At 38.9% G+C, this 18,136-nt stretch overlaps 1 protein-coding gene across 2 annotated transcripts in view; it reads left to right on the top strand.

Moving 5' to 3' along the window:
* NBAS (neuroblastoma amplified sequence) overlaps positions 1-18,136 on the top strand; it is a 375,829-nt gene that overhangs the window by 127,724 nt on the left and 229,969 nt on the right. For both annotated transcript variants that reach the window (XR_003115238.1, XM_025353552.1), the window contains exons 23-25: positions 2,312-2,465; positions 9,123-9,308; positions 11,270-11,443. Coding sequence is in view for 1 of the 2 variants with exons in the window: in XM_025353552.1 (XP_025209337.1) it covers positions 2,312-2,465; positions 9,123-9,308; positions 11,270-11,443 (514 nt within the window). In the remaining variant the exon portion in view is untranslated. The remainder of the gene's footprint in view (positions 1-2,311; positions 2,466-9,122; positions 9,309-11,269; positions 11,444-18,136) is intronic.

Below are 18,136 nucleotides of genomic sequence, written 5' to 3'. Positions count from 1 at the left end.
AACAAGAAGGGCGAAACATACAGAAAATGAAACTGAAAGAAAGTGATACCACATACACAAAGAAAACTTCAAAAATTATCATTAATATTACCTGGAGATAAGAGAAGATACTGTATTTGTGAAATATCAGTATCATTGTATAAAATAGAAACAGAATTAAGAGAAATTTAGGACATTAAAATGTGATAGTTGGTACATAAAAATTAGAAGAGTTGGAAGATAAAAGCAAGAAACTTTCCTAGAAATTAGGTTAAAAATACATAACTAGAAAATAAGAGAGCAGATATTTAAAAAAACAAGTCTAATACTCAAGTTATAGATGAAAGAGATGTCATGGGTAATAGAAGGGAGGAAATTATAAGAAATAATTCAAGCCTATTGCTTTGAATTGAAGATTATGCATCCTCAGAAATGCCTGTTACATTACAGCATAACACCATGACCTTCCAGAATATTAGGGATACAGTCTTGTGAAGAGAAAGGCATGTTACATAAAAGGTGTTAAGAATCAGAATGACCTCAGGCACCTCAGGAAAAACACTAGAAACTAGAAAACAATAGAGCAATCCTTTGAAACTTTTGGAGGAGAATATTTTTTTTTTGCTGTAGATTTCTGTATCAGTTAAAATCACAGTCAGATATGAAGTTAAACACCTAAAGGTTTATAAAATGTACTGTTGCCATTGTAATGTCTATGGTAATTGATAGTGTAGAGTTGAAGGGGAGACTGGGGAGAGTGGAAAGCAAGAAGAGAGCTGGGCTAACAAGCCTTTGTCCTTGCTGGTACTCATGCTGGGGGAGAGGAGGATGCTGTAGCAAAGATGACTGAAAAGGGGCAGCCAGAGGGAGGAATGCTTCACAGCGTGACGGCAGACTGGCAAGGGGCAAAGGGCATTTCCAGAAGGGGGAGCGATCAGTTCTATCAAAGGGTGCTGAAGAGGAAATAAATACACAGAACTGAAAGAGGTATCAGATGAACTCAACGTTACTGTTGGCCCCTTTTCCCTGCAAAACTAGAGCAGATGTAAGAGATGCCAGGAGGAGTGAGTTATGTGCTTCATGTGGCAGAGCTGGGGGAAAATCCCTGGAAGAATGTTAACAACACTGTGAGACTAGTAAGTGAAGGACCATTCCATATATGGGGAGGTTTTATTGTAGTGGCAGGTATAAGCAAAGTAGGTTGTCTAAGGCATGTGGATAAAATGTCCCAATGTTTACAGGCTGTGTTTCTGCTAATAATTTTAACAAAAATAACAGTAAATAAAATTAAGCACTTCCTTTGTGTCAGGCAGTGCTGTTATTTTGAATTTTCACAACATTCTTGTATAGTGTTTTTCCCCATTTAAATAAAAGGAATAAAAGGAATAAATAGGAATAAAGGAGATCTTAGACTAGTTTTAGTTAAGGAATTTGCAGGTTTCACAGCTTTCTGTGATGGAATTGTACGTCTGATTCCATTCTGACTCCGAAGCTCGTTGCCTTACAATAAGAACCATTGTAGCACCAGTCATGTACTACCAGCTTGCTTTAGATGAATGACTATCCCTAATGGAACATAGCATTTTTACATATGCCCATCTGATATCTCTTAGTTTGTTACTTTCTATTATTATTTTTTTGTCCTTAACCGTGGAAGGCAATTGGCCACGATCATTCTCATTAAAAACTCCTCAGAGTCCGCGATCCCCACGAGGTCAGCCCTGTGTACGTTCCTCCAAGATGTGGTTTCTTTTCTTCACATTTGATAGGGAATGGTATAGAGTAGTCCTGCGCTGTGCAAATGTCAGTGCCATACTAAATTGCTGGCACCTAGTAGAGGTATATTATCAACATGAATAAAGTGTATTTCTTATTTTTATGAACATCGAAAACAAGATTTCTTAATTCAAATTCAAATTGGAATCACTGGGGATATTTTCCTAAACTAGGCCTGGCTGGCCAGCACAGGTGATTTTGATTGAGCGGGCCTGTGGTAAGCACCCGGCTGTGTATATTTTGTAAAAGCCTCCCTCGGTGATTTTCGATTTTGTTAATACTTATTTGATTGATTTGTGGCTTAGCTGTTTTGATGTATTATGCCTTCTGATTTTTTAAATCGGGAAAACCGGGGGAAAATAAATTAAGTATCCAAAAAAGTCTCATTTATCTTGTCAGGGTGCGTGTGCATGTGGTAAGATACACAAACCACATCCATGTGTGCTCCCTGTCTCTGTAACCTACTCTCTCCCCATCTCTGTCCCTGTCTGTCACAAAATTATATGTTTTTCCAACATTCTAGTCAGTTATTAATTGGTCCTTTTGTGCTTCACAGAATGGTTGTTGAGCCGAATCTCCAAGATGAAAGTGAATTCTTGTATGCTGCACAGCCTGAGTTACTAAGGTTCAGGACGACCCAGCTTACGGTGGAGAAGGTTATGGACTGGTATCAGACCAGAGCAGAGGAAATAGAGCATTATGCCCTGCAGGTGAGGGGAAATGGCAGCTGCTGCTCAGTAATGCTAGTGGAACTGCCTGGGATCCTTAGGATTCAGTACATGGAGTGGGGGCTGACAGCAGTGCAGGAGTCATGTGTATAATTGCAAGAGATGAATTGAATATTTATTTCTTAATTATCCTGTGCATTAGAACGTTGTGTGGCTTTTATTTTGGATTCTTACAGAGCAGGTGCATACAAATAACGTTGAAACCTAAGTTGCAAAATGTGGTACATATTGTCCCTTGTTTTCTATATATTTTTCATAGACTTAACACCATATAATTTAAAAGATCATGTCTACTTACAAATGCTTGGTTAATCCGCTGTTTTATTGCAGTAATGCAGTTGATTGTAACTTTGCCTTTCAGGAACCCTGTTTGAAGTCGTTTCTGATGTTTTCCTGAAGTTCATGCCTAATTTCTCTCAGTTCTTAGACACTTTTGCAGAGATGCCAAACAGCTGCATTAGAGAAGGATCTGGAAGAGAGAGATGAGGATTATACTGAACCTTAGGGTATCTGAATACTAATCTTGACTCTTCAGCTAATAGACTTTATGACTCAGACCTATTGCCTGCCTTTTCTGTACGTTGATTTTCCCGTGGGGTTGGTTCTAGCCAGCAGATGACAATTTCTTTCTTCCACGTTCAATCTTGACTTTTTACTGCCTGTCCTACCATCAGCCTTTGATTTGACAGGAAAGGTGAATCCGGCGGGTCTGGTGAAGCAGCAGTACCATGGGAGGTAATATGTACTCCCTTGTTTAAATTTTACTTAGTTGAGCTTCAAGTCAATGACAAGTTTTAAAAAAATTTTAAAAATAAATAAAATGAATTTCTACTTAGTGTATCTAGCCTGACCCATGTGTTTCCATATGATAGACTTCTTGAATTTCTGCTTAACCTAATTCCTATTTATAATACTCATAGCATTGACGATGAATTATTTACTGAGCTGTTGGGGATGTTCTAGACTAAACTCTTTGGGTGATGGCCAAGAACATTTGTGATTGACATCCTAAGTGTATGAAGATGCACTTTTGAAAATGTGTAGAATCTGACGAGATAACACAATGAAGTGAATCTCTGGAAATAAGCTAGTTCAATTACTTTAATTCTGTATTTTATAAATAAAGTTCACAGAAAGGAGAATGAACGTCTTGCACAGGGACACACAGTGGCAGAGCCAGACAAAATCTGGGTCCCTGTATAATCTTTTAAAATAGAATCTATATTAAAAAAACTGTAAAAAAAAAAAAAAAAAAAAAAAAGATCAACTACACATAGGTTGTTGTAACATGAACCTAGACATTTTTTTAAGATTTCAGTGGTATCGTACGACTTATAGGAGTTTGGCAAATATATGTGTTCTACTGTTATCTCTGGCTAACAAGAAAAATGATTTTGTTAGATGGACATGTTTTGTTTGAACATTTTGTAGTTTCCTAGTTGAACTTCTAGATAAAGCTCTTTGAGAATAAGGAGAAAAGTGTTTCTGGTTAGTGTGTGTATTTATACATTAAAAAAACTTATTTCTAGGTAGTTTTGTCAGTTGAGCTAGGAATGTGAATTAAAAAATTTCTCATGTCCATAAAAAGTGCTGGACAACTAGTATCATGAATTTTGAAAGATCATTAATGATTCCTCAATTTTTGGTGTTTAAATATTTTGTAACCCAAATTTCAAACATTATTCAGTTTCAAAAAATTAGTAACAGAAAAAAATGCCACAGTGGAATGCAAAATAAGCTGTGGGTTTTTTTTTTTTTTTTTACAATTAACTATTTTGTTATTTATTTATAGACTTTGTTTTTTAGAGGAATTTCAGGTTTGCAGAAAAATTGAAGAGGAAATACAGAGAGTTCCCATGAGTCCCCTTTCCCCACATTGCTCCCCCCACCTGCAAATTATTAGTAACGTCCTGCATTTGAGCAATGTATTTGTTAGCACTGAAGAATCAAGATGTCCTTTAGTAGGTGAACCGATAAATTGTGGCATACCCACAATGGAATATTTACTCAGCTCTAAAAAGAAATGAACCGTCAAACCGTGGAAGACATGGAGGAACCTGCAATGCCTATTACTTAGTGAAGGAAGCTAATCTGAAAAGGCTACAGACTGTATGATTCCAACCACATGACTTTTGGGAAAGCCAAAACTGTGGAGTCAGTGAAAAGATCAGGGCTTACAAGAGGCTAAGGGAGATGGAGGAATGAATGGACAGAGCACAGAGGAGTTTTAGGGCAGTGAAACTCTTCTTCATTGGATATTATAATGATACATATGTGTCACTGTGCAGTCGTCAAAACCCTTGGAATGTGCAGCACTAAGAGTGAACCCGAATGTAAACCGTGGCCTTTGGGTGATGATGATGTGTCAGTGCAGGTTCATGGGCTCTGGTGGGGGTACTGATAGTGGGAGAGGTTGTGTGGTGGAGGGTGGGGCAGGAGGTATACGGAAATTGTACTTTTAGCTCAATTTTGTGGCAAACCTGAAACTGCTCTAAACCATAAAGTGTATTAAAGGAAAATCCTACAGAGCTTTCTGAAACTTAAATTTGTAAATCACCTAGCAATAATGCCTGGACATCTTGAATTCTCTTTTTGAGTAATAAGGGATAATTATAAAGAAAGTAAGATGATTTTGGAGGACTTCACTTGGCTTGTATTCTTTCTCTCATTCTTTCATTTATTTTAAAACACTTAGAGGCTTTTTTTTTTTTGCTCCATGTTAGGTATTGATGTTTCATGTGGGTTACGCTATGATCAAAGTGATATCTGACATAGTTTTATCTTTTTCATTTTTAGAGATTTAATTGATGTGGGACTTCTTTTTCCTTACTGCCTTTAGCAAAACTTGTTCGTTGGTTTAGGAAAATGTTTATTGTGGTGAATTTTATCTGGCAAGGGCTTAGGGTATATGATATCGTTCTGTAAGTTGCATTAGAGCCTACTTTCAGTTAAAGTGTCAGTAATTTTGTTTTAAAACATTTATACTTCAGTAAGTATTTGGGAAGGCAACAGATATTAAGCTGATATTAAAAATACTAGTTTGGATCACAAAATTGGTGAGTATATTCCAAATTGCTGATGTATGTTCAGACTATCACTTGCACAAAACTGTGCTCTATGCATCAAGTTTTCTTAATGCTTTCTGAGAATTCATTGGAGATAGAGTTGTTTTTTTTTTAAAGTTGTTATAAAGGTAGATGTATTCTTTCAGACTTGAACTTTGTTTTTATTAGTAGGCATTAAGTTAAAAAAACATGTATCTGTTGAAGTACTCCAAGAGTCCCCATGTTTTGCCTCATACTGTACCTCCCTCTACTGTTCTCCCCTTGTATTTATTTGGACCACTCTTTCTAACTGAAATGCATTTCTTCTTCCTTCACTTCATCTTCAGTTGTTCTTCCCTAGGTCTTTGAAGGGCTGTGAGTGTGCCTTTATTATTGCCTGGCATTTTTTCTTGGCATTACATTGCTGCCCCGTATTCCCCTTCTCCTCTACTCCTTTTACCCCACCACTTCCTTCATCAGTCTCAGAACATGTTTGGCTTTGTATTTTATTTGAAAATTTGAAGGCCGGGCGCGGTGGCTCAAGCCTGTAATCCCAGCACTTTGGGAGGCCGGGACGGGCGGATCACGAGGTCAGGAGATCGAGACCATCCTGGCTAACACGGTGAAACCCCGTCTCTACTAAAAAAGACAGAAAACTAGCCGGGCGAGGTGGCGGGCGCCTGTAGTCCCAGCTGCTCGGGAGGCTGAGGCAGGAGAATGGCGTGAACCCGGGAGGCGGAGCTTGCAGTGAGCTGAGATCCGGCCACTGCACTCCAGCCTGGGCGGCAGAGCGAGACTCCGCCTCAAAAAAAAAAAAAAAAAAAAAAAAGAAAATTTGAGAACTCCATTCCATTTGCACTTGCGTCTTCCAGCTTTTCCTGAGGAAGAGGGCTCTCCTCTTTTGGTCAGAACCACTTTCTTTCCTTACCTTGCTCTAGATTCCACAGTCCCACCTGCTTAGATTGGCTTTCTCAGCCATCTGTTTTCTCTGGCTTGTATCTTTTACCTCCCCTTCTGTACTGGGTCTACTCTCTCTGTCCCTCCCCTTTTTGTGGGCATAAAATTCACATCCCTTGCATTTTATAAATAAAAATATAGAGCCATTCACAGTTCAGCTCAGAAATAGCCACTCTGCTTTTTGTTTACTCCTCATTTCCCCACAGCCTGGTGACTCCCACTGCTCCACTGAGACCACACTCAGTAAGTCTGATAGCCCACCTCAGTCTGCCTCTTAATGTCATGTTCCCTTCATTTATGGTTTAACATCCTTACTTTTTGACACTATTCACTGTTTCTTTCTTGTAGTTCTTCTTCGGCTTCTGTGATATTATTCAAGGTGTTTCTTGTGTTGTCTTAGCCATTCATTGTAGTCTCATCCTAGGGCTCATGTTGTTTGGCCTTGTCCCTTAATTATTGCTATTGCCCAGCGTGCTACTGTTATTACTAGAGGAGAGTCTGCAGTTGTGACCCATTTAGGTCCCTCTCCCCAAATATTGTTCTATGATGCATGTGCTGACAATTCTCAAATATCATCGTCAACCAAGTACATGTACTTTGGCACAGGTTTTTTCTTCTTCTTGGACCTACTATTGGGCATCTGTATCAAGATGTCTCATGGGCACCTCAGAAGCAACATGGTCAATATAGAATTAAAAGCCAGGCATGGCATGGTGGCACATGTCATTACTCTGTTGCTGAGGTGGGAAGATCACTAGAGCCCAGGAGTTCAAGGCTGTAATGTGAATAGCCCACTGCACTCCAACCTGGGCAGTATAGCAAGACCTTGCCTCTAACACACACACATACACTCACACACGCACTCACACACACACACTCACACACATGCTCACACTCACCACTCTACCACACACACACTCCCATAGACACACACACACAGACACACACAGTCACACATACACAATTTTTACTTTTGATAAATGTACTCTTCTACACACACACATACACACATATGTGTATATATGAATTTCTCCTGTGGATTAGATGAGAAGTCGTTCTAGACTCCACTTTACTCAAATTTCTCATCTGCTCTGACCAAATTTCACAAATTCTATATGCTTAATTATCTGTTATGTTCTTTCTCTTGTATGTCTTCAGGAACACTGTCATAGTTTAGCCCCTTACTGTTTTTGCCCAGTACATTGGAATTATGCAACAAGTATTTACTCTCTGTGAATAAATGTGTGAACTAATCAGTCAATAAATGGGAAATCAGTGTTATTTCTGTCAGAATTTCTCCAATACTAGTAACCAAAATTCTTCTGACCAGCCTGCGTATTTTCACTCTAGTCCGTTTCCAGTTCATCAGGCACATTTCATTCATCAGTCAGTAAATGCTTAGTATTCTTTCCAAAGTGTAGATCTATTTGTGACATGTCTCACACAGAAATCCTCTGCTTTCCTGATCAGCTGCTTGTTCCTTCGCTTGACACACAACGTTCATGATCCAGCCTGTCCCTGCTACTCTAGCCGTCTTTCTCATCGCTTCCCTTCATAGCTGCTTTTCAGTCACATGGAATTGTACTTTCACAACTCACCATGCATCTCTGCATTCCATGCTGCTCTCTTTCCCATAATCTTCCTTCCTCACCTAACGAATACCCCTGGATTCTTTAAAGTTCATGCTGAGTGTTCCCTCCTCTGGGACCCTCTCAGGCTGGCTAAGTGCTGTCTTCTGTGGGATCCGCATCACACACAGCACTCACCGCACTCTGCTTCGGCCATTGTGGTTGTCTTTTCCTACAAGGCTGAGAGATCTTTGAAGGAAGAGACCTCCTCTTACTCAGTTTTGTATTCCTAACAGAAATGGCGAATGGTGCTTATCTCATAGTAGGTCCTCATAAATAATTGGGAATAGGAGAGTAAGAAGTAGTTTGAGAGATAATGGCTTTAGACTACACTAGATCATTTCTCCATCACTCAGAGGGTGTATCAGTTCATAAACTTGACCAGGAAATAGGGGTTAAATGGTTGTTTCCTGAGCATCTGCAGGAATATCATTCTGTGTTTTTGTCTTTTGAAGGCTAAATATTTGAATTGAGACTAAGGAAGTGTTTGTACCATCGTTATTCAGCAAATATTTATTGAATGACTTTTCTATGGGAGGGAGTGTGAAAGGATAGATACTAAACAGGAATATAAAAGTAAAACCTTCGAAACAAACGTTCTTTCTGGAAGCACAGTGGTAATAGTAAAAATAAGGTTATTTTGGCATTATCATTAGTAGGTAGGTGTTTTTTCTCTACTTGTTATATAAATATAATGTTGTAAGAATTAAAAAGAGAAATATGTAAAGCTGCATTGTGAACTGTAACACTCTACAAATTTATAATAGGTTGGTTGTCCTTCTCTTATCTTCCGTATTTCTTGCTGATTGTTTAATTCATTTGAAACAGTTTGATGCAGATATATTTGATAAAGTACTCTGTTGTTTTTGCAGTAAATGAAAAACATATGTTACTGGTAATGCAATTTTATAAATGATTATAAGAATTAGATTCTGTACCGGAGACTTTTACTTTAGAATAGATGAGAAATATATAATCCTTAGGAACTTATTGTTGCTTTTCAATTTTAGGTGGACTGTGCATTGTCACTTATTCGACTTGGGATGGAGCGGAATATTCCTGGTTTGCTGGTTCTCTGTGATAATTTGGTTACTCTGGAAACATTGGTTTATGAAGCTGGGTGTGACGTAACTCTCACCCTGAAAGAACTCCAGCAGATGAAAGACATTGAAAAACTAAGATTGCTGATGAATAGTGTAGGTTTTACTTTAACTTCCTTTTTAAACACTTTAAAGCATTTTCTATGCACTTTGATACATATGTGTCTCAAACCAAAGATGAAATGTTCTCCACACCTGAGAAGTCGGTAAATAAAGATTGACTTTTTTCACAATAAAATATTATGGAGAACTTATGAAACACATATAAAACTATTTTGGTTGTGTTTATACCTTGCTTGCCCTTTACTCAGACCCACTCATATAACTTTTTTTTTTTCCTTTCTAGTTAGATGTATTTCTAAAGTAGCTAGTGATTCTAGTAATCCTGTTTCTAACCTATCACTTTGTTAAAATTCCCATTACTTATAATTTCAAGGACTGGAAAAAGTATCAGGGTTAAGAGGACTGGGTGGTTGTGTGAAGAAAACATCTTGGCTTCAGGGTTAGTGTGTTTAAGAGAATTTTCCCACTGATTCTTAGATCATTCTGTGCTTTTTCCCCAAAATTAGGACCTTATTTCTACTCCGGCCACAGAGTCAACAGGCGAGAAGGATGGTGCTGTGGAGGTGGTAGCTGTCAATGTTCTTTCTAGTCTTTTGCTCATTGGCAGCTTAGGTTGAATGGGCCAGAAGAAGGGGCAGAGTCACAACTGCATGATAGATTCTTTTTCCTCCCTGGACTCTTTCTCTCTCCTTCCCTTCCACATTTTCCCCCATCTTATATTTATCTTCCTTTTTCTTTTTCTTTTTTTTTTTTTTTTGAGACGGAGTCTCACTCTGTCGCCCAGGCTGGAGTGCAGTGGCCGGATCTCGGCTCACTGCAAGCTCCGCCTCTCGGGTTTACGCCATTCTCCTGCCTCAGCCTCCCGAATAGCTGGGACTATAGGCTACCCACCACCTCGCTCGGCTAGTTTTTTTTTTTGTATTTTTTAGTAGAGACGGGGTTTCACTGTGTTAGCCAGGATGGTCTCGATCTCCTGACCTTGTGATCCGCCCATCTCGGCCTCCCAAAGTGCTGGGATTACAGGCTTGAGCCACCGCGCCCGGCCAAAACATTTTTTTTTTGCATTGTTAGTAGAGACGGGGTTTCACCTTGTTGGCCAGGTACTGGTCTTGAACTCCTGACCTCAGATGATCCACCCACCTTGGTCTCCCAAAGTGCTGGGATTGTAGGCACGAGCCACCTCGCCTGGCTTATCTTCCTTTTGTCTCTCCCTCTGTCTTTACCTTCCTGTTATCTTATTAGTTTCTTTTCCTGATAATCTACCTAATTAAAATTAATTTGTGTTGTATGTTGACTCCTCTTAAGAGCTTTAGGTGTATCTTTTAAGGGATAATTAAGAGAAACCATAATGAGTGAAACTATCTCTGTCATCTGGAATTTTGTAAAGGTGGTTATAAAGGGGCAAAACAAAACAAAGAGGAAGAAGAAAAAGAAGGGAGAGATTTCTGACTTTTATAGATGAAACCCTTTTTTTTCTATTGGCCCCTATTTTAGAACCTGTGCTTATTTGTCTATCTCTCTTTCTACTTTTTTCGTTCAGTCTTTGTTCACCCTTTATTGATCTAAGGTCTCCTCTGTCTGTCTCTGCCTCTTTTTATACTCGCTGTCTTTTTGGGTATGCCTTCTCTTTGCTCTGGACGACCTCATGACTGAGCTGGAGTAGCAACATGTTGGTTTTCTAGAGCTGATTAGGCTCCTTGGGACCCCACATTGCTTATGATGAGCCATAGTGATATTGATGAGCCATAGTGATGTTGATGAGCCATAGTGATATTGCTGTGTCAGCTCTACTAGCCCCAGTAGCAGGTGATTCATTTTCCTGCTACCTGTCAATCCACATGTGAGTGGTGAACTGGACTGTGTGTTTTAGAGTGTTGGGTTTGCACTGTTTAACATCAGTCTGAGGACCTGTAAGCTTTAGAACTTGTTGTCTGATATAATAAGACATTTAGTTAAACTTCATTCTTGTTTGTTTTGCTTGATTGTACTTTCAGTGTTCCGAGAACAAATATGTGACAAGTGCCTACCAGTGGATGGTTCCCTTTCTTCATCGTTGTGAGAAACAGTCGCCTGGTGTGGCTAATGAGCTATTAAAAGAATATTTAGTAACTTTAGCTAAAGGGGACTTAAAATTTCCCCTGAAGATATTTCAGCATTCCAAACCAGATGTAAGTAGAAACTAACTTCTTAAAAGTCTGTGCACTTTTCCCCCTAGAGTATTAGGTTTTATTTATAGAATTTTTATAGTAGGCTTTGCAGATAATTTCCGTTGAAACAGAAAAACAAGTGGTTGTCATTTTATTGTTTAAAAAGTTTTAACAGCATAGTCCAAATTTTTTGAAAGTTCGTAAAATTGTGTTTATTTTGATTGATTTCATTCGAAAGTTTGTTTGCCATCTACTATATTTAAGAAACTGGCAATACCAAGAAGACTAATAGTTGGCAAGTATTGAATTCTTCTATACATGACTTTCCCAGTGTTACCTCATTTAATCCTTATAATAATCCTATGGTGTAGATACTTTTATTATCTTAATATTACAAGAAATGAAAATCATGATATAAAGTGAATAGGGTAATTGCCCAGGGTTACACAGTAAGTAGAGAAACCAGGATTTAAACAGTATTCTAATTCCACACTGTGTCCTTAACCACTACACTTTTTCCTACCACAAACAGGAAAGGGGAATGTTTCTGCCCTTGAGGACCTTCACAGTATTTATGCAAATCCTTAAGTTATCATAAGACATCTTGAAATTATTCCTTTTTTATTTCTTTTTCTTTTTTTTCAGACAGAGTCTCACTCTGTCTGCCAGGCTGGGGTGCAGTGGCACAATCTTGGCTCACTGCAACTTCTGTCTCCCGGGCTCAAGTAATTCTTCTGTCTCAGCCTCCCAAGTAGCTGAGACTACAGGCGTGTGCCACCACGCCCAGCTAATTTTTGTATTTTTAGTAGAGACGGGGTTTCACAGTGTTGACCAGGCTGGTCTCGAACTCTTGACCTCAGGTAATCCTCCCGCCTCGGCTTCCCAAAGTGCTGGGATTACAGGTGTGAGCCACTGCACCTGGCTGACATTTTGTAATTATTCTTAGTAATTCTTATATTTGCTTGCAACTACTATATATGTATAGCTTTGTATTTCTAAAGGGTACAAATGATTGTTCGTGTTTCCTGGTAGTATAGTCATTTTGTTAAGTGCAGTATACTTTGACAATATCACAAACCTAAAAATTTAGCCATAGATCAAATATACTCTTTCAAGAGATAATGTCTCCCTTTCCATTGGAGGGTATGCAAGCAAGTTGGCAGAGCCACGGAAGGCGCTGACTTTGTAGTAAGGTTCAAAACATTATATTGGGGTTCAAGCAGAAGCCATTTGGGGCTCCTTCCAATTCTGAATTCTGGCTGGGACTGTTTCCTTGCACCGGCCTTCATTGGCAATGTCTGGTAGATACATGGTCATGGACCAGTATAATCAAGATGGAAAGGAAAGCGTTGCTTCGTTAATATTAGATATGTTTTGGTTTCTAAAAGGTTGGTCTGTCAGAAGTATATTTGTTAATTGGGTATTTAAAATTTTCTGTCTTCTCTGAAGCAGTTTGCTCTTGGTAATCTGATTTTAAGTTTGGGGTGGTGAGATCAGGGTGGATGGCTTATGGCAGCAGAATACTTTGTGAGAAGCAAGATGGAGTAAATATGAATGTTTTATGAGGAAGAAAGAAGTGACTTTAAATTCTTTCCAGTAATCTCGTGTGTTATACTTCCGTAAATCCTTTGTGTATAGTCAGCTTTTTGTTGTTTTCACTTGGCAATTTAGCATATGGCTTTTGAATAAAACATACAGCCATTCACCTTTGTTGAAATATGTGAATCTCAAAGCAGGAAACAGTGATGTTGTTGGGCTTTTCCTTTCCAACCCAACTTCTGTATTTCTCTCAGTACTGTCTTTCTACAACATACATGTGATCATGTCATAATCTGTGGAAGGTTTTCCGTGACTGACCATTGCTGACCGGTAAATGTTGGAATCTCTAGAGTGGCTTGTAATGTTCCTTGCTGTCTGCTTCCTGTCTGCCCTTTAGCTTTATTTCTCTCCATGTATGCACTAGGATACCCACACGGAACTTCTTAACTCCTCCCCTATCTGGTTCACTCTTGGCCCTCCATGTGCTGCGAACTGCTTCCTTTGTTTGGAGTAGTGATCCCCTTTACTTCACTTAACAAATACCTGCCTATCCTTCAAGGTCCTGCTAAGATTCTCTCTATTATGAAACCTTCTGTGACTTCCCTGTCTTCATACTCTGTCTCTATTATAGCTCTTGTCATACTGTGCTGTATTTATTTGTTTACATGTTTGTCTCTCTCTCTCTTTGCTTTCTGTGTATATCTTCTAGATCTTACTTATCTCCTTATTACCAGGGAATTGCATGGTGGCTAGTAGAGAGCAAATGTCAGCAAATTTTGGCAGGGCAAGTGAATAAATGATTGAATGATTGAAACTGGTATCAATATAAAAAATACAACAAGACAAATCTCTAAGTGAAAAGATTTTATTTGGGAACAATATTTGAGAAGTAGGACTGCAATTCAAGACATGCATACAGACTGAAGTGGCTTCCAATATGTGTGGAGATTAAGGGAATAGGTTAGGGTTTACTGGGGAAAGAGGAGGTTGTGCAAGTTGTTTTGAAAAGAAATCCTTTTGGTGCTGGCAGTGTCTTACAAGAGCTGGTGAGTTCTGATTTGCAAGCGTCAGTTGTAGTAAGATAGGGCTTTGTAATCTTGGGGTTATGGTTAGGCTCTTGTAGTTTTGGGTTGGGCTTGAGAGAGTTTTTGAAATAGGCAAGTGTTTATGTAGAAGTAATAAGTTGTCCTTGTGTGATTCATGTAGTCGACTGTGGTTTGGGAAAATTTTTGTGATAGTTCCTGTTATTAGGCAAATGATGTCTAAGAGCCCCCCGCCCGCCCCGACTTCATGGCTCTCCCCAGCTCCATTTGCCAGGGTTTGACACAGTGACTTCTATTTTGAATGTTATAAATTTCACACTGTATTTTATTATGTTGCTTTATATAACTTGATTACATTTGTTTGCTTTACTAAAATTGTGCAGGGAGCCTTGTTTGTATTTTACTTGATTATTTGCAAAAACAATGCACCTCAGAGCTTCCATGAATCATGCACAAAGTATTTTTAGTAACGTAATAGGTGCAATTATTTCTGTATCAGACAGGATAGACTAAGTTATGCTACATTAACAAGTGACATCTATATCTTAGTAGCTTACGGCTGTGGACATTTATTTCTCACAAGTGTCATGTCAGCTGTGGTTGGCCTCTGCTGTGTCCCATGTCTTACTCATTTGGGGACTTAGGGAGAAAGAACATTCCTCTTTTCTCTCTTGTGGCACAGGAAAAAGAACAAAGTAGATACACACAGTGGCTCACAAAACTTCAGTCCAAATGTAGCTTAGGTTACGTCTTTACATTTCACAGGTCAAAGAACATCTCATGGGCAAGCTTGATGTTAATGGGGCAGTGAAGAGTAATCCTCTCAAAGGAAGAGAGGAGCGAATACTTGGGAATGATAATGAAATTGACCAGAGTCATAATGATAAAGAAATGGATCTTGAGACGTATCCCAGTGCTACCACTACACTTAGCTGCCACATTTGTCTCTGAAGCCGTCACATATGCCTCGAACCTCCCTCTTTTTAAAAATAGTATCTTAAAGCACTCCTTTCTGATTTTAAGCCATTGTTCTTTGCTTGGATTCCTCCTTGGAAAGTGAAACTTGGGAAGAAACTTGGGCTAGTCCTAGGTAGGAATAACTGGGGGCCAAAAGCTTCCGCCTTCTCATATTGTTCTCTGACTTCTAAACTAGTAATTTTTGAGTGTATCTGTGCCTCAGAACCATGTGCATTTTTCTTAGCATTTTCTGTGCTCAATCCAGATATAATGGATTAGAAATTAGCGGAGGCATCCTGGAGTACGTGTTTGACAATTTATTCGTGATTTTGATGGAAAACCAGGAACAACTGCTTTAAATGTTCACTCTTCTTTTAACAAATAGGACTTCACTAGGTATCATAGCTTTGTTAGGTGCCATCTTTTTTGTTCATTTCTGATTACATATGTCAGTGAGCAATTTTAGTTTGAAAATGACCTTTTCTTATTGAATGCTTACTATAGAATATTTAGAAAACTCAAAAAACATAAAGATGAATACAAATTTTTGTAGCTGGCAATATCATTGACTAGAAATTCTAAAAATGTTACCACTAAAATATTTAGAAGTATTCATTAAGATGTTAATTTAAAAAAAAATCTGTTTACCTGCATAGTTGAACTTTTAGGAAAACAAGGGAAATTTCTACCAGGCAAAAGTGAAGAGAGAGGTAGAAGTTAGAGAAATACTCATGAGAAGGAGGGAGTGGCTAGGGATAGGGATTGTGGTCTTGAAAACCTGTAGAGGAGTGAATTTTAATACCTGTCTTCAGATAGAAGGTGAAGTCTTTGAAATGATGAGTCAGAAGTCAGACTTCTGGTAGGTCTTGAGTGACCTGGTCAGCTGACCCTGGAGCCGATTTAGGGCGCTTGCCTTGGCTTCAGTCACCACAGCTGTGTCCAGTCACTTGGCCAGCAGATGCTGTAGGCTGAGAAGCCATCCACTGAAGAGGGGTACCACGCAAAAGAACAGGAGGAGGAAACAGGCCAATGCTGTAACTCAGGCTGAAATTGAACAGCCTACAGAGGGAGAAAGTGTTCAAGGCCAAGGAAGCTACAGCACTAGGATCCCACGGAACTGCAGGAGACCCACAGGAAGATGCCTATCTTCCAGACCTACTTCTAGCAGAACTGGGATGAAGTCTTCGACAACCTTTGCCATATTGGCTGGAAATCCTTGGAAACTTCCAGAAGAAAGGAGCACCTGTTTCATGGACTGGCATTTTAGATGCCCTCGTGGAATATGAAGCTTTAGCAAAGCTCAAGTTATGTTCTTGTGAAAAGGCATTAAATTATTTCTGTATATTATATAGTTGGTCTTTTAACTTTTTGAGAGTAGCAAATCTAGCTTCTTTGTATAGACTTAGAACTTATCCAAAGATTTTATCTTTTCCCCTCATATTTCTTAGAAATTTAATGAGCACATGTTGTCTGTTTTCCTATGCCTTTTAGCTCAAGTACACAGAAATCAATGTTGACTTTTTCTTTCTTAGATCTAGTAAAAAGAAATACACTTCTTTGAAGAAAAAAAAGGATGGAATAATTTTTTTTTGTTCTAACACTTTCTTGAAGGTCATGGGCTTTATGAAAAAATGTTAAATAGTTACTTGAACCTGTGAGAAGTTGCAGCAAGCCTTAAAGTAGTTTATTCTTGCTAATGGTTAGAATAATGAATACTTGTGAATTGTTTGGGCTACATTTCGTTTCTCTTAATCAAAACCAGATAATAGAATTCACAAACTTTCTATGTGTTATTACTTGGTATACTGATACTCATTTAAAATTAAAGACTCTTTATCATGCAGAAAATGAAAGAAAAAGAAGATATAAGACTTCTGTATAATGCCAGGGCTCTTTAAAGGATGCATTGTCAATAAAAGTGTAGAGTAGGAAACTGCTTATCTGTTGGCACATGAAGTCAGCAGAGGAGCGTGGCTCCCTGGGCATGTATTCTGGATTCAAGGGGAGTGGGGAATGTGGGGGCAGGGAGTTGCTTTCTGAGCAGTCAAACAACAAGCTTGCCTAACATGAATATGTGCTTTCAGTTAATACACCTCTGTGACCTGTGATAAAACTGGACATGGGCTGGTGATACCTAGTTTGCTTGGTAGTAGCAAAAGCAAAACCTCTCTGAAGGACTCACTTTAATCTAGACTGTACAAGATTCTTAAAGCTTTGATAAAGATGAGTTTACAATCCAACTTTATAAAACACAAAAGGAAAGTAAACTTTGAGCAAAACTCAGTGGCAGGCCTTGCTCCCCTTCTCTTCTGGTAATAGATGATCAGATGCAGGCTATAAAATGAATATTTTAAATATTTAGGATATGAGGAAAGAAATAAAGACCATGAGATAGGAAGGAGAAATTGTGAAAAAAGAAAAGATTTGAAAAAGAAGCACATAGAACTTTTACAGTTGAAACTGTAGTAATAAAAGCAAAACATTAAATGGATGGATTCAAAAGAATTTTGGCTACAATTGAAGAAAGAATTGAAATATTGAAGATAATCTAAGAAATTTTCTGGATTGTTACACATGAAGGTGAAGAAATGAAAAATATACAGGGTTAAAAGACATTGAGGATAGAGAGAGCAGGTCTGACATAAGAGTTCCAGAAAGAGAATAAGCATTCCAGGAGAGAGACTGGAGATGACAATAAGCAGGCAGTATTCAACGTGGGACTTTCCTAAAATCAATGAAAGATACGAGGTGCATTCAGATCTTGAGGAAGATAAGTGAAATATAGTTCAGCCTATATTTAGATGCACTGTAATGGAACTTAAGGATACCATGGACACAGAGAGAATCTTAAAAGTGGCCTAGTGTAGGCCGGGCGCGGTGGCTCAACCCTGTAATCCCAGCACTTTGGGAGGCCGAGGCGGGTGGATCACGAGGTCAGGAGATCGAGACCATCCTGGCTAACATGGTGAAACCCCGTCTCTACTAAAAAAATACAAAAAACTAGCCGGGCGTGGTGGCGGGCGCCTGTAGTCCGAGCTACTCGGAGGCTGAGGCAGGAGAATGGCGTAAACCCGGGAGGCGGAGCTTGCAGTGAGCCGAGATCGCGCCACTGCACTCCAGCCTGGGTGACACAGCGAGACTCCGTCTCAAAAAAAAAAAAAAAAAAAAAAAAAAA

Source organism: Theropithecus gelada, chromosome 13, assembly GCF_003255815.1.
Source record: "Theropithecus gelada isolate Dixy chromosome 13, Tgel_1.0, whole genome shotgun sequence".
In the NCBI taxonomy this organism is placed as follows: Eukaryota; Metazoa; Chordata; class Mammalia; order Primates; family Cercopithecidae; genus Theropithecus; species Theropithecus gelada.
The sequence above is the reverse complement of the archived record's forward strand: the minus strand, read 5'-3'. Positions and strand labels throughout refer to the sequence as shown.